General features: G+C 36.9%; 1 protein-coding gene across 2 annotated transcripts in view; it reads left to right on the plus strand.

Moving 5' to 3' along the window:
- Positions 1–18,227, plus strand: part of mntb (MAX network transcriptional repressor b) — a 52,156-nt gene that overhangs the window by 22,569 nt on the left and 11,360 nt on the right. Inside the window, exons 2-4 of one of the 2 annotated variants that reach the window (XM_067424494.1) lie at positions 7,045–7,711; positions 16,240–16,281; positions 16,633–16,744. In XM_067424494.1, the coding sequence (XP_067280595.1) occupies positions 7,045–7,711; positions 16,240–16,281; positions 16,633–16,744 (821 nt within the window). The remainder of the gene's footprint in view (positions 1–7,044; positions 7,712–16,239; positions 16,282–16,632; positions 16,745–18,227) is intronic. The other variant, XM_067424495.1, reaches the window with a different exon arrangement.

The following is an 18,227-nucleotide window of genomic DNA, read 5'->3' on the forward strand; positions in this document are numbered from 1 at the left end:
AGTTCTTTCCAAAGATCATGTGCAATCCTACATCTCCCATGATTGCTGTTCTTTCTGGAGCTCCAAAAGTACATCCAGTCAAGGTTTTTAGTGTTTAGTTTCATTCATTTTTTTTTCTTTCCAATTTTTTTTCTCAGATAAAAACAAGAAATGTGGTCTAAAACAGTAAAGAGCAATCTAATTTCTGTCATAGCCTAAGCCATCCAATCAACACTGAATGCTTCCAAACCACATAAGAAGCATCTACAAAGACTGCCTGCATTCCTCCAGTTATCTCTTAAAATCACAATACAGTGAATAGAATTGCATTAAAACATCCAACAAACATGTAGAAAAGACCAAATAAAAAGGTACGTTGACATGCTTGTCCTTGTGTACATTTAAGAGTTTAAAATTTTAATGGAAGATATTTAAGGCACAGCTTTACATTAGCAGCAAAAAAAATTGTATAAAACCTTTACTTTTGAAGCAGTTCAATGCATATAATATTTCCAGATTACTGAAACGCTGTCATTGCTCCCTCCATAAACCCATCACAAGATTCTCTGCTCCATGAACTCCTATAATGCTCTTCACAACTGATAAAAAGGTAAATTATATTAAATCAATTTCAGTTTTGCAGACACTAAACACTTTCTTTGAAGAAAAGATTATTCTACTAACTGTACACTTTCAGATTTGTGCAGCAAGTCACTAACAAATGCTGATTATTAAAGTCCACAAACTCTTACAAATGTCCACTGATAACAAAAATGTAAGGTAATTGGCGTTTTCTACATTCATTGCAAAATTGTTTTATTGCTGTATAAACCATTACCTTGAAGTACTCTATGTTCAATGACTAATCTTTACAGATTCCTGAAAATAAGAACTTCTTCCATAGACCCATCAAAAGATATTCTGCTACATGAACTCTTCTAGAAATGTCCACTACTAACAAAAAGGTTATCAAACTTGCATTTTCTACATGAATTGCAAAATTATTTTTATTGCTGTGTAAATCATTGACTTGAAGTAATCGATGTTCAATGACTGTCATCTTTACAGGTTTCTGAAAAGACGAACTTCCTCCATAGGCCCATCAAAAGATTTTCTGCTTAATGGTCTCCTAAAAAGAACTGCACAACTGATAAAAGGGTACATTTAAGTCAATTTCTGTTTTTCCAACATTTACACAACAAGCACTGATTAACATACTAATACTTTTTTAGAACAACTCCATAACTACTGTTGCTATTATGAGGTCCACAAACCCCTATACAAATGTCCACTGCTGGCAAAAAAGGTAAGCTAACATAAAATGTCTTTGTTGGTAGAAAACATTTGTGATGTAAAACCTTCACTTGTACAGCAATTTATATTCAATAAATGCAATATTTTCAGATTTCTGAAGTGCACTGAAATTACTTCATGTATCAGAATCTTGAGATTCATATGAGGAAGTCCTTAACTGATTACAAAAGGTATTGTACAATAAATACATTCAAAGTTGTTACTCTAAACATTCTATACTTTCATGATTTTAACTCTTATTTATTGCTTTTCCCCTTCTATTAATAGACAACAATGGCCTTGTCAACTGTAAATGAATGCAGGCAGTCAATAGACAATTACGTTATTTTACAAGTTGATATAAAATCTCCACAATAACTGTTGAATGGATAGCTTTTATCATATGTGGCCTTCATAACATCCAGGAAAGAAAGTAATCATGGGAGACTTCAATGAAGAAATCCTAACATCATCAATTGGGACAATAATGGAAGTCCATGGATACACTCAACATGTGCAATATCCTACAACTGAAAGTGTACATTGATAGACCATGTGTATATCAAAGATGCTGAACATGTTGCAATTGAAATGGTCTCAACTTATTACAGTTAGCATGAAATAGTACTAGTTTCAGTAAGGTACTGACATTTCTGACATGCATTGAAGAACGTATAACTGCATTGTTTTCCTTTTTGTGCCCCTACCATGCTACACTTTCTCTGAGACCCCCCCCCCCCCCAAAGTCCTGTACAAGTTTGCAAATGGATATTCTGCTCCATGAACTCTTCTAGAAATGTCCACTACTAACAAAAAGGTTATCAAACTGGCATTTTCTAAATTAATTGCAAAATGATTTTATTGCAGTGTAGACCATTGACTTGAAGTACTCCATGTTCAATGACTGTAATCTTTACAGATTCCTGAAAATAAGAACTTCCTCCATATACCCATCAAAAGATATTCTGCTCCATGATCTCTTCTAGAAATGTCCACTACTAACAAAAAGGTTACCAAACTGGCATTTTCTACATTAATTGCAAAATGATTTTATTGCTGTGTAAAACATTGATTTGAAGTATTCCATGTTCACTGACTGTAATCTTTACAGATTCCTGAAAATAAGAACTTCCTCCATATACCATCAAAAGATATTGTGCTCCATGATCTCTTATACAAATGTCCACAACTACCAAAAATGTAAGCTAACTGACATTTTCTGTATTAATTGCAAAACGTTTTTATTGCTGTGTAAACCATTGACTTTAAGTACTCCATATTCAATGACTGTAATTTTTACAGATTCCTGAAAATAAGAACTTCCTCCATATACCCATCAAAAGATATTCTGCTCCATGAACTCTTCTAGAAATGTCCACTACTAACTAAAAGGTAAGCTAAAGTAATTGCAAAATGGTTTTATTACTGTGTAATCATTGGTTTGAAATGCTCCATATTCAATGACTCATCTTTACAGGTTCCTGGAAAGATGATCTTCCTCCATAGACCCATGAAAATATATTCTGCTTAATGGTCCCCTAAAAAGAACTGCACAACTGATAAAAGGGTAAATTTAAGTCAATTTCTGTTTTTCCAACATATACACAACAAGCACTGATTGACATACTAATACATTTTCAGATTTGTGCAACAACTCCATAACTACTGTTGCTATTATGAGGTCCACAAACCCATATACAAATGTCCACTACTCTCAAAAAAGGTAAGCTAACATACAATGTGATGTAAACCCTTCAGTTGTGAAGAAATATATATTCAATAAATGCAATATTTTCAATATTATAAAATGACTTCACCATATGAATCACAAGATTCTATGCTACATGAACTCCTTAACTGATTACAAAAGGTATTGTAGAATAAATACATTCAAAGTTGTTACTGAAAATATTCTATACTTTTATGATTTTTTTATAACTCTTATTTATTGCTTTTCCCTTCTACTAATAGGCAACAATAGCCTTGTCAACTATCAACTGTAAATGAATGCAGGCAGTCAATAGTCAATTAAGTCATTTTACCAGTTAATATAAAATCTCCACAATAACAATGTTGAATGGATGGCTTTTATTATATTTGGCCTATGAAAAGTGACTTTAATATGTGTCAGCCACAGGAGGATGGCCTGCCCCTGCTGAGTCTGGTTCCTCCCAAGGTTTCTTCCTTTACCACTCTGCTGATTGTGGTCCACTGCTCCAAGGTGTTTAATCACTGCCCATAATGTTCCACCCTACTATCTAAGGGAGTTTTTCCTTGCCACTGTTGCCTTTTGGCTTACTCAGTGGGGTATTAAAGCACAATATTTTCAAATGAAATTGAATAAAGATGTATGCAAAGAATGTAATAAAATATTATTCAAATGTACTTTGTCTCTTCGGTTAAACTTCCATTTACTCTATATCAGTTTTCCTACACATACTTTGGTGTATTTTACAAAAAGTAATGGAGCTTAGAGGATTGAGCATTTGTTTAATTTTCATTTAATTTGTAGTACGATATTCAACAGATCTTTTATTCTTTTGAAATGGTAAAATTTAGTAAGTGACCCTTCAGGGCAACATCTAAAACACTGACATAATTGTTCTTGATAGTTTCTTGTATGGATCTGAAAGTGTACCTTACTATATACTTTGGAACAAAATATATGGTTGGTTTTAGTCAGTGATTCTGTTCTTCAGAACAGACAGAAATGATGTACTATGCTAAAGTGCCCACTGACCATGCATGATCCACTGTATGCAAAGTGGTATTGAGTTTAAAACTCTGTTTTTAACTTTGCATATATAAAAGCCAGAACAACTGACAAAATGAATGTTTACTTGTACCACCACCAACATCTAATCACACCCTTCTGATCTCTAGCTTATTACTTTACACTCAATGCCAAAAAAACATATGAAGGTGAGAATTAACACAAGGGCAAAAAAGTATATGATTATGAAAAGGAAAACCAACCAATTTATGAAACTGCTTATATTGCTTTTTTTTTTACTGCTTTTTTAAATAAATGCACTTCATTTTATATTTAAAAAGATCAGATCAGATAAATCTCAGAGTATGAGTCCGCTGAAGCGGACCAAGTTTCAAAGCTTTAGCCGGTTGCTTTAAACAGCATGCCACTCATACAATGGGTTGTTTAATTTTATAAACGCTTGAGTTTTTAAAGGCAGAACCGCAGCTTTTGCCACTAAATGACACAACTTTATAAAGCTGTCCCCCACGGGGCTCGAACCCATAACCTCACGATCCGGTGTCTGACGTTCATCTCACTGCGCCACAGGGAAGACACGTGTTTGTCGGTATGTCGTATGTCCATAGTTCAAATTAGAAATCGACTCAAAATGAAGAATTTTTGATTTAATGAACAACATTATATATTTTTAAAAGTTGGTTTAAATCATTCTCAGAAGTAATTCATGTCTGGAACGGAAGAATTTTTTTGCAAATAACCATTTAGAATGCTAAGCTAACTAGCATAAAGACACGAACACAGGCAAGGTCAACTTCAGAGACGGATTTCTCCGAAACGGTAGCGAATATCAAAAATCGGTTCAGTCATTTCTGTGCGGCTCGGTCCGAACATCATCTGAGCCAAATTTGGACAAAATTGGACAAAATTTGTAGGAGGAGTAGCAAAAAAACTGTTTTTCCCTTGTTTCATTATGGCGGACAGTTACATGTTTGGAAAATGAAAAATTATATATCGTCTGAATCTGCATAAGCCAGGGAACAAAATGACATAAATTATATCAAATTTGGACAAAGTGTTCAAAAATTATAAACGTTTTAGCAAAAAATCTTATATCTCTGGAACGCTAGGTGGCGCTGTTCTGAAACTTCTCAGATACGTCCGGGACATGCCGTCGGTCACGCATACCAAATTTTGTACAGATATGTCAAATATTTCAAAAGATATCACATTTTATGACAAAATTCAAAATGGCGGTCACGTGGTTCATCCGATCCTGACATATCCGGTATCCTCGGATTCGGCATGTCACGAGGAATCCATAGATACCAATAATATGATTTTCCGACAAAGCGTTCGGAAGTTATGGGCAAAAATAGCCTTTTTTCATATCTCACGACCCCTAGGTGGCGCTGTTCCCAACTTTGGCACGTACCCTCAAATCATGGGTCTGATGAAGCATACCAATTTTCGTTTTGATTGGTCAAAGTTTGGCCGAGATACAGCCTCTTAACCATATTTGGGTCGACCTTGTTAAGTTTACGAGAGCATAACTTTTGAACAAAGATGAATAAAAAAAATCTGTTCAGTCATTTCTATGCGGCTCTGTCCAAATATTATGTCTACCAAATTTTGTGAGAATTGGACAAATTTTGAAGGAGGAGTAGCAAAAAAACTGAATACTGTACTTTTCAAAATGGCCATTACTGTAATGGGCGGAGCATTAATGTAAGATGCTAAATTTGATCAGCATGATGAGAGGAATCAGGTGAACTAAGTTTGATTTCTCTATTCCAAAGGGTTCAAAAGTTATAAACGTTTAAATGTTGAATTTTTGGACTGGTGGTGGCGCTATGGAGTTGGTCTTAGAGACTCCAAATTTGGCATATTGACTATTGATGAACATATCTATGACTATGCCAAATTTCATCATTTTCCTACTTACGGTTCATAGGGCTGCCATTGACTCCCATAGTAATAATAATAATAATAATAATAAAGTAAACTAACGATTGCAATAGGGGCTACAGCCCTTTCAGGGCTTGGCCCCTAATAATATAGGTCACTTTTTACTGGTAAAATAAGACATTTGGCATCATCTGTACGCACAAATATTCATTATTATGCATTATATTCAACATATATCAACACTCTCTAGTAGTTTAATACTGACACTAAAACTTTTTTTTCTCTCACAGTAATCTTAATATTGGGTAAACTATACACAAAATATTTTGTCAGTATCCACAATACATATTGTTGCATTTTTGTATTGTGATATATTGTGACACGATATATTGTTACAGCCCGAGTTATTAGTTGATGTTACATAGGTTGCTTTAATCAAATGTGTTCGTTTACTGGAACATAAAGTAATTTCCACCATTTTGACGGACAACAGTTATTGTATTTTCCTGCTTTTGGACCATTCCTGTTGATCAAATAATAATAGGGATTAGAAGTAATAAAAAGGAAAAAGGGAGACCATTACGTTTTAAAGCATCAGTGTGAAAACAAACCTGGAAAGAGACGTGAGAGTTTTGGGAGAAAAACGAGAGATACTTAATGCATTCCAGTGAATTATTCATGGGATACATTGTAAATTAAATTGGGAGAGTAAGCCACAAATGCACAGTATAATATGTTGTTGTTGTTTATTCATACGCTTACAGTGGAATAAAAAAGGGGGGGAAATAATCAGGAGGAAAAGAATGCCACGACTGAAAAGAGCTCTTGCCACAGTTATTCTTGTTATCCTATGTCACATTAAAATACCAAGCGTTACATCATTCTCCTGATGTCTGAAAATAGAACACAAAGGACATTTTACAGCTCATTCAGTCAAACTGACGGATACGGATTAGTTGTAGTAGCGTAACCTTATGGTTTATTTCAGTCTTTTTGAGTGGAACTTCTCCGTATTGGAAGTGCCTCCCATTATCTAAAACGCAGTAGGCTTGTTTGGAAAAATGTGGATATTATTCTCAAATAGCAGAAAGGTCTTTCATCATTTTGTCTTTCTTTGTGCATAACATTTGATGTTCTTTTTCTTTGTTCTACAGAGGAGGAGCAGCAGAGAGAGAAGGCCCTTCTATCCCGTGAGGCTGAGCAGAAGCTCTCCGCCCCAGTTATCCAGTCTGTCCAAGTCAACCATGTGACCTGGGCAGAAGACATGCGGCTCGAGTCGCACCGCCACCACCAGCACCATCCTCCGGTCCCGCCCCCTCCCCTCCCACCACCTGTTCCCATAGCTGTCATTCCCATCCCAGTGGTCCCTGCCAACCCTGCAGCCCCTCCTATTCAGACTGCTGCGTCCCTTCACAGGACTTCTCCAATGACAGTAGTCACATCCTTGGCCACAGCCATGTCCCCACCAGCAGCCCCTCTCCTCAGTCCCAATGGCAAGGACGCCCACTCCCCTCCACAGCAGCAGCAGCAGCAACATCATCACTTGATTGCACATGTAAAAACAGAAACTAACAGCTTGTCTCCGTCGAATAACGGTCCCAAACAGCTGCAGCCACAACAGACACAGACACTGCTGCAGCCATATCCAGCCCCCATCATCACAGCCCAGCACCCACCACAGCAACACGCCCTTCTGCCCCAGCCAGCACTACCCCAACCTCAGCCCATGCTGGCCCAGGTTCAGGCAGGCCAACTGCCCAGGACTAATGGAGCCACTGTGGAAGATCCACGCAATCTGGATGGGAAAAGGAGACCTGGAGGGTGAGCCATGTTTTGTGCTTTTATACAACAAAGTAGAGCTGCACATATATATATATATATATATATATATATATATATATATATATATATATATATATATATATATATATATATATATATATATATATATAAATATATAAATACACACACACACAGTTGGTACGGAAATTATTCAGACTCCCTTTTCACTCAAATTGACAGATTGACCCAAATTGACAGAAAAACACAGAATTGTTGACATTTTTGCAGATTTATTAAAAAAGAAAAACTGAAATATCACATGGTCCTAAGTATTCAGACCCTTTGCTCAGTATTTAGTAGAAGCACCCTTTTAATCTAATACAGCCATGAGTCTTTTTGGTAAAGATGCAATAAGTTTTTCACACCTGGATTTGGGAATCCTCTAGCCCAGGGCCGGTGCTAGCCATTTGGGTGCCCTAAGCACAAATGCTTGGCGGTGCCCCCCCCCCCCCCCCCCCCCCCCAACACCCCACCACCCAACCCACCCTACCCTATCCTCCCCTCCCCAAACAAACACCCACCCACCAAAGAAATAACTACCATTCAGAATTTCTTATTTAGGTTCTCTTTACTTCCAAAATAACTGCTGCAAATGAATAATTGAAACTGAACAATGTAAACACAGAAAGTTAAAAGTGCAAAAAAAAAGTTTTGTGTAAATAGAATAAGTCTATGAATTTTATAAAGTATGAATTTTAAAGTGCACGTTTTAAACTGCTAATAACCATGCATAACTGCACAGTACAAATTACTCAACAGAGGGACTACATCTCTATAAAGAGTCCATTCTGCTATTCTATAGAACTATATTAAACATTTTCACTACCATCAGTTGTCAGAGGCCCTACAGAGGCACACGTCTACATTTCCTAGCTGCAAAATCAGCTATCAGGTCATCATATGACAGTTTCTGAGCCACGTCCCCATTGATAACCACAAGACAAAATATTCAGGGATTCTACTGAAAACCAGAGGGAGTCTGGCACAGAGATTCACCTTTTTCTCGACTAATTTGGTCTAGTCCTATGTTTTGAAGTACTTAAATTGTCTGGTTGTAATTGGTTGCAATCACTATGGCACATCCAGTTAGAATGCAATAAGGACTGATGTTTCTTCTGTAACATTTATTCTCCACCATAAGTCGGGGCAAGTTTGTGGTTCTGAAAATATACATACAAATTGGTAAATAACAATATACAAAAGGATGCCAATAGCAGTACACATAAATGATGTGTAATTATGATAACAATGGACAAATAACAGTACAAAGTACTAAACTGTTACACAAGAAATGAAATCCGCACTTACTAGCCTATAAATTGTCATGTAGGCTTATTTTATCATCATGTAAGAATCCTGTTCTGAGCGGGGCTCGAACTGCCGGCCGTAACGTCATTAGCGCCATTCCGGCTGCCTTTATGTAAACAACACAACGGTGCATTTACGGCATACACATTTAGCTCGCGAATGTACAACAAAGAATATAGCACTCATGGTAAATATATGTAAACATGTCTTATAATAATTATAGTACAGAGGAATACTCGTTCTCCATTAGAATTGTCTATGCACGATTGCGATAGATAAGGATCTATGCTACTAATACTTTCAGTTCGCGGTAAACTATGATTTTAAACAATCATAGTACATTATTATGTACACATGACAGTCCTTCATAACAGCCTATATTACTTTTGTATTGCATTTGTATATTAACATGCTTTTAGAAATATTTTATGTGTTATTTATACTAGTAGGCTAGCCTATTGTGATGATTTTTTCACGACCCAGATTTTTTGGTGCCCCCCCAAGCACTTGGTGCCCTACGCGCAGTGCGTGATGTGCGTGTGCGGAGCGCCGGCCCTGCTCTAGCCTGACAAGCCAGACCCACATAAAAATTCACCATTGACAGGGCTCAATCCAAGGGGCGGGATAAACGGTTGTCTTTCAAACTCCCTCTGCATGCGATAGGATACGGTACACAACCAACCAGGGCACCGAAGGTGAAGCAGAGCTTGATAGATTAAACATTCGCCGTACCCGGTCGGCAAAACTCCGAACACATCTTACCTTTTTAAGAATGACTTCAGTGCCGCTCTTTGTTCTTTTCTCAGAGAAAAGCTTAACTCCAAGTCTTCCAGAATCGCGGTCAAAGCTGATTTTAAAGACCGCCATTCGCCAGTTTCTGTGTTTACTAGAAGCACGCAAACGCAACTCGGCCGTCGTCATTATGGCTCCGCCCACTGACTCTATACACGATGTGATTGGCCTGGCAAGAGTTAGGCGATTACAGCTCAGAAGTGTATTGAGAGTTGCTAGACGACACTCAGATTAAAGATTAAATTTGCTGCCGCTAGGGTGCGTCTAGATTCCTAGGCTAGGGATCCTCTGCAATTCCTCCTTGCAGATCCTCTCCAGTTCTGTCAGATTGGAAGGTTAAAAGTTGGTGGACAGCCATTTTCAGCTCTCTCCAGAGGTGCTCAGTTGGGTTTAAGTCAGGGCTCTGGCTGGGCCATTCAAGAAACAGTCACGGTGTTGTTGTGAAGCCACTCACACACTTCGTTATTTTAACTGTGTGCTAAGGGTCATTGTCTTGTTGAAAGGTGAACAACATTGTCTTGTTGAAAGCTTTTTCGTCCAGGATATCCCTGTACTTGGCCGCATTCATCTTTCACTCGATTGCAACCAGTCGTCCTGTCCCTGCAGCTGAAAAACACCCCCACAGCATGATGCTGCCACCACCATGCTTCACTGTTTGGACTGTATTGGACAGGTGATATTTTTCTTCACACATACCACTCAGAATTGAGGCCAAAAAGTTCTATCTTGGTCTCATCAGACCAGAGAATCTTATTTCTCACCAGCTTGGAGTCCTTCAGGTGTTGTTTAGCAAACTTTCATATGTCTTGCACAGAGGAGAGGCTTCTGTCGGGCCACTCTGCTATAAAGCCCCGACTGGTGGAGGGCTGCAGTGATGGTTGACTTTCTACAACTTTCTTCCATCTTCCGACTGCATCTCTGGAGCTCAGCCACAGTGATCTTTGGGTTCTTCTTTACCTCTCACACCAAGGCTTTTCTCCCGGGATAGCTCTGTTTGGCCGGATAGCCAGCTCTAGGAAAGGCTCTGGTCGTCCCAAACGTCTTCCATTTAAGGATTATGGAGGCCACTGTGCTCTTAGGAACCTTAATTGCAGCATTATTTTTTTTTATTTTATTTTTTATCTGAGCTCTTCAGGCAGTTCCTTTGACCTCATGATTCTCATTTGCTCTGACATGCACTGTGAGCTGTAAGGTCTTTTATAGACAGGTGTGTGGCTTTCCTAATCAAGTCCAATCAAGTATAATCAAACACAGCTGCACTCAAATGAAGGTGTAGAACCATCTCAAGGATGATCAGAAGAAATGGACAGCACCTGAGTTTAATATATGAGTGTCACAGCAAAGGGTCTGAATACTTAGGACCATGTGATATTTCAGTTTTTCTTTTTTAATAAATCTGCAAAAATGACAAGAATTCTGTTTTTCTATCAATATGGGGTGCTGTGTGTACATTAATGCCATTAACTTAATTGATTTTAGCAAATGGCTGCAATATAACACAGTGAAAAATTTAAGGGGGCCTGAATACTTTCCGTATCTACTGTGTGAGTATATATGTGTGTGTGTATGTGTATACATACATACATACATACATACATACATACATACATACATACATACATACATACACGCGTCAAAAGTTTGTAAAAACAATAATATTTTGAAATATTTTTACAATTAAAAAAAATGTTTTTCTATTATAATATACTTTAAAATATAATTTCTGTGATGCAAAGCTAAATTTTCATCAGCTATTAGTCTTCACTGTCACATAATCCTTCAGAAATCATTCTATCTATTCATATTTCACAATATTGCAGGTTTTTTTAAGTGTATTTTTTTATCAAATAAATGCAGGCTTGATGAGCATAAGTTACTTCTTTCAAAAACATTTAAAAATAGTAATGTTTCCAAACGTTTGACTGGTACTATACATTTACCCTCACACAGATATATATATGGCTATAAAATAAAAACAACAATAATAATTGTTACTAGATTAAAAAAAATACTATAAGAAATATTACTACTATACTAATATTGTATTGCTAACATAAAATAAATTATTTAACAAAAAATTATATAGTGATAATAGATTTTATTTCAAATTACAACTGCAGAATTACAATTCTATTATTTATGGCTGTCTTAATGTTTTAATTTCCAAAGCCTTAATCCATCACATTTTTATTTTTACAGAAATCCGCAGGGAGATTTGATATTCGCACCAACCCATTTTGCTGTGTTGGTTTTATTTTGATTATTCTTGCAGCCCTACCAGAAAGCTGAAGAGATTTTCAAAGCAGTGTAGATTAAACCATAGGAGACACATGTAATCATAACTGAATGAAACTGGGTTGGCTATTTTGTTAGGAGATTGCAGTTTTAAAAAGTAGAACGGTGGTCATGCTGTGTGTTTACAGGTTGCAGACTGCATTTGTGTTTTTTCTGATATCATCGTTTACTCACCCACATGTCAATCCAAACCCAAATGACTATTTCTTCTGTGAAGTGATATTTTGCAGAAAAGCACAATTAAATGTTTTTTAATGAATCCTCCACTCAGTGGTGGAACTACTTTTATACATGGGGTGAATATTAAGATAAATAGAAACATCATTTTCGATGTCAATACATTAAAGGGGCAGTCACACCACACATTTCGTTCCATTGACTTCCACACATACGAATGTGTCAGACCATAAACGCAAACTCAAGCAGAAAGTTAGCCATTTCGCTGAGATCTAAAGTTCAGGTTTGGTGAACTCTGACCTGTGAAGAAGCGTGAACAGTAGAAGATTGATGCATCACAACGTGACTTTTTGGCTGAATTAAAAGCACTGTTTTCGCAATAAAGTCAAGTTAATAGTTTTTTTTTAAACATTTTTATTATATTGCTATTTGTTATGTTGAATTCATGTTCATAAAGAAGACAGAGTATGACATCATATCACGACTTTTGCTGTGGCCGAAGAAATTTCACATGCTCAAAGTTTAGCGTGGCCACGGCTTAAAAGTGCGCCACGCTGCCACACATCAAAATAAATGCTTCTTTCAACAATAAATAAAATTTCAATCATCATGTTCAATCATCATCTATATCATCTGCCAAATGTAGGGATAGCCAATCAGATGTCAGGGGTATCCAGTAGGCCCAGACACCCTTCTGTCTCCCCCACTGCCTCCACTATATTCTGATAGCATCATGTGAGGGACACAATGAAATATATTTTTATTATTCATTGAGATCCCAGATGAAAATCTGTTGCACACTCAAATCTTTCGCACATTTTCAAAAATGAATCATTAAAGGGATAGTTCACCCAAAAATGAAAATTAGCCCATGATTTACTCACCCTCAAGTCATCCTAGCTGTGTCATTCTTCTTTCAGACAAATAAAATATTAAAGGCATTCTATTAAAAAAAAGTCATGGCTAATCCAAGCTTTATAATAGCAGTAACTGTTGCTCTTTTTAAAGTCCATAAACTGCATCTGTCCGTCAAATAACTGCTCCACATGGCTCTGGATGGTTAATAAAGGCCTCCTGAAGCGAATCGATGCGTTTGTGTAAGAAAAATATCCATATTTAAAACTTAAGTAAAAGTAAAGTTCTAGCCGATCGCCTTCCGCATTGAACTTATGGAAAAAGTGTTGAAAGTGCCTCTGCAGTTCAAAGGCTTACGCTACCAGCTACGTCAGACATCACGTACTCATCTTGAAATCCGACAAGGCACTTTCAACACTTTTCCTCAGAAGGCAATCGGCTGGAACTTTACTTTAAAAGTTTAAAATATGAATACTTTTCTAACACAAACACATCGATTTGGTTCAGAACACCTTTATTAACCTTCCAGAGCCGTGTGGAGCAGTTATTTGACAGACAGATGCATTTTTGTTGACTTCAAAAACAGAACAACAGTTACTGCTATTATAAATTTTGGATTAGCCAGGACTTTTTTAATATAGCTCTATTAATAACTATATTTTATTAGTCTGAAAGAAGAATGTCATATACACCTAGGGGGACTTGAAGGTGAGTAAATCATGGGCTTTTTTATTTTTGGGTGAAATATCCCTTTTAAGATGCCTTGTGATATGTTTGTCAGTGTCAAACACATTCATGTATTTTGTCACCGATCAAGGCTCCTCAAGTAAGCAATAATTTATTATGGGTCGTTGAATTATTAGAAAAAATAATGCACACCTGAGGTTGTAATGCTACAGTAATGTTACAGAGCTGTTGAATGCTTGAATCTGAATGGTTGACGAATGTTCCAAAGTGTGCAAATGCACAGCTTAAGTATTTCCATTCAGGTCTTGACCGCAGTTTCAAATGATTTCAGTTTTTTCAAAGGTCCTTAGAGTCGACAACAGCAAAAGAACCAAAACCTACAACAAACAAGACAATAAATATGGCAATAAACAATAGGATAAAAACGACAAATTATTTACGTGTTTTTCCCCACAAAATTGCATTTTATAATGTACAGATTGCACATACTCTCTTTCTGCCGCTCTCTCCACTCGAAACGTGCGCACAGAGTACGGACATACTCGCACAAAAGTGTGTTGTCAACCTGCTCCGACAATTTTATTAGACATTTCTCTGCAGTAAGGTAATAACGGCACTGCTCTTGAAGCAGATAATTTACAGTCGAGACGCTGCTAATGAACACTACTGAGAGACACAGACTTGAGTGATTTTATGCTTAAAATCTCTTTCTGATTGATTTGGCTGAAGCCTCCGTCACTAGCTCTATGACATTTTGGAATGAGCAACTGAGGCTTGGGATGAGATGAGTAAGAAATTAGTCCTACAGACGAGTGTTTTAAGGATAAAACCTGACAAATGTCTTAAAATACGTCATCTGAACAATGCTTTGGGGTGTGGTAACTGTAGTATAAGCGGAATAATTTACTTCAGGTCATTGAATTATTTAAAAATACCTTAGTGTGCATTCCCCCTACTACACACTGTCACACTACGTTAGTTTAATTGACGTTTAGTTGCTAACGTCACCTTCTCCACCATATAAGTTAAAACGATAGTCATTTTACAATGCTTCTATTCATTTTGTAAAAATATATATATTTATATTTTTGAGAACTGAAGTATGATGTTTTTGCATGCTTGTATTAAGAGTACATCACAGTCACTGCGTAGCCTACATTGTGACTAACGTTATATAAACATGCAATATCGTTGATGAAAAAAGACAAGTCTAAAATGTTGTTAAAAAAAATTAACTTGAACAAAAAGCACTGGTTTTGGTTTTGTCTGAGGGAAAGAAGAGCATTTGTGCGGTTGCCAGATTTCAGTCATTTAAATCCCCCAATCAGAGCTTTTCTGTGAAAAGAACACTTATACTATCCGGTGTTTTACCTAAACATGTACAATCTGCCAGCTATATGCACGCGAGCTCTCTCTCTGCGCGGATGATCTGAAAACAATAAACAAGTAGGATGCATTTCAGCAATCTCCATTTGAGATGTTCTGTTTAAAGTGTCATTCAGTCGGTCTGTGTTCTGTCAGGACTCACGAGCCGCTTCGCTGAACAACTGAACTGCTGTGTGCTGTGAGTTGCTGAAATAAGCCAATCAGAGCAGAACTCAGCATTAATATTCATTACTCTTCCAAATAAGGCAAAAACATTAGCATTATATCCTAGGGACAATTTCTAGGGTTGTAAATGGACCTGTAAAACTGTATCTGGACAATTTTTGCCCTTAAATAAGCCACATACCCGCTATGTAGATATCAGAGAACAATTTAACATATTGTTTCAACTCATTCTAGGGCACCTTTAACCAATGAAATTAGCTGCAAAGCGATTCGTCAACTATTCCTTGCTTGAGCCTTGTTCTGTGACGCAATGCATGAATGTGTGTGCGCCGGTGCGCACAGATTAACAGCATGTGAGTACCGAATTGATTTCTCTTTTGCCCCTTCTTGTACTGGAATGGTTTAAAATCGCTTGAATCTCTAAATTGGCAAGACAAAACGTGCAAATGATAAACTCACTCATGATGTCTCATGCGTGCCAATGAGAGGAAGACTTTGTGCGATTTTGCCCTTTTGTTTACATGAAGCTATCATTTGGCAACAGAAGACGCCTTGGGAGCACTTTCTAGTGCTTTTTATGTCTTTTGTTTTTGGAACTTGACCAACCCCTGGTTAGTGTATGCTGTCTTTTGTTTGGGTTACAGCTGCCTGAACAATCTTTTGTGTTCCCTGGAAGAAAAAGTGTTTGAAATGACATGAGGGTGAGCGATGACAGAATATTTTTTTGCAGTGAAGTACTTATTTGCACACACACGTGCAAGAGACCATGATATGAAATGTAATGGGTTGATTTATGAAAGTTTACATACAGCGTAGAAACGTATTTAATATTTTCCCTGCAGAGCTGGAACTCGAGAAGTTCACAACAAGCTGGAAAAGAACAGGTGGGTGAACTTCTGTTTACATTTTTGTGTTTATTCATTTCGACAAACAGGAGTGGAGCATATGAACTCATTGAGTTTGAGGTGCAGTTGCCTTAATGTAAGTTGTTTGGTTACAGGAGTGATCACAGATACATTAACCCTTGGTCGATTTGCAATAGTGCATTTGTTTTATTTGCTTGAAGACTTTTGCCCTACTAGTAACCACAGAAACAAATATATTTCAAATCAGTTGCCTGTTGACTTCTTCATTGCTGTTACTTCCATCACCAAAATGCTTCGCCTAAACATCTGTTTAAACTCTTGCTTGCTTTGCACAAAAAAGAGTGATTAGTGCTTTTCTTTCTGTCATAGACGAGCACATCTAAAAGAATGTTTTGAGACCCTCAAGAAGAACGTTCCTAATGTGGATGAAAAGAAAACTTCCAATTTGAGTGTCCTGAGGAGTGCCCTCCGCTACATCCAGGTAAGTCAAAGATGGGATTGAATGTGTGTGCTATAAAACTAGGATGTGTTCATGTGTATACTATATATATATAACATTAGAGCTGTCCATTTAACACATTTATTAAAGTAAATGATCCAACGCACCCGCCCCAGACATATATGTAGGGCATTTTACATTTCATTCAGTTGATTCATTACTGGCTGAATCTGTGTTTTGAGTGCATCAATCAGGTGAACCAATGAATCACTGTCCCATTCATAAAAAGAGCCATTTACTTAATTCTTGAATGAATCAGCCATTTGAACAAATCGAATGAATGAATTACTTATTACAGACACCTTCTGGCAGTTTTAGTTTCTTATTTAGATCATCACTTCATTGTTAAAAAAAGGTCTGTAAATATAACTAAATACCAATTCAGATGCAGCTTTTGAAAAAAATCATGGTCACTTTAGCCTAAAGGTTTATTTAATAAATTCTATGTTGAATCAAATAAAACATTTGTTTCTAAAGCTACTTTTTGTAATCAAGTCCAGTCAAAACGTTTATTGTCATATGCACAGTAAGGAAACAAGTTTCTCTGTACAATGAAATTCTTTCTTTGCTGTCCACAAAGAATGCCAAGACAAATACAAAGTATAAAAATAAATAACACACACACACGGACATAACATACTATATATTTTCGAGGTTGAAACACTGATTGAGCGAATACACAACATATGTTGTAATGTATCCTCAACATATCTTAAGATATTAATTCATGTTTATTCTTTAGAAAGAGATGATTGTGCCGCCGCTTGGACTGACGTGCCTATACAGTGATCAAAATGGCATTTATCGTTTGAATTTCATGATAAACTGACTGAATACTTGATATATTCGTGAGGGAACTTGGATTGAAGTGTTCCACACTTAAAACAAGCTGACTGTAAACTGTGAAGATGAGTTGTGAGGACATCAGATGCGTATCAGATCTGGATCGGAGTCATGTGCTTCAGGTCTTTAATAACAGACATCAGCAGTTTATTAGCCTGCTGCCACTTTATGTAACTCAAAGAACAAAAGACAAAGAGAAAATCACTCGCTACTCATGACTGAACTTTTGTAGCTTTAATAAGGATTAATCTATAATATATATTTAATGTATAATTTATGCAGTTAATACTGTGAAGTGTTTGATAACTTTATTCACTTTCTGTATATTTCCTACCTGTTAGATCAAATGCTTTCTACATTAATTTGGAGATTAAATGTGAAATTCAGCCTGTGGCACTGCTGAGGTGTTATGGAGGCCCAGGAAGCTTCGATAGCGGCCTTAAGCTCATCCAGAGTGTTGGGTCTTGCGTCTCTCAACTTTCTCTTCACAGTATCCCACAGATTCTCTATGGGGTTCAGGTCAGGAGAGTTGGCAGGCCAATTGAGCACAGTAACACCATGGTCAGTAAACCATTTACCAGTGGTTTTGGCACTGTCTTCTTCATCTCCATAAAGCTTTTCA

This window comes from Pseudorasbora parva, chromosome 18 (assembly GCF_024679245.1).
Source record: "Pseudorasbora parva isolate DD20220531a chromosome 18, ASM2467924v1, whole genome shotgun sequence".
Classification (NCBI taxonomy): domain Eukaryota; kingdom Metazoa; phylum Chordata; class Actinopteri; order Cypriniformes; family Gobionidae; genus Pseudorasbora; species Pseudorasbora parva.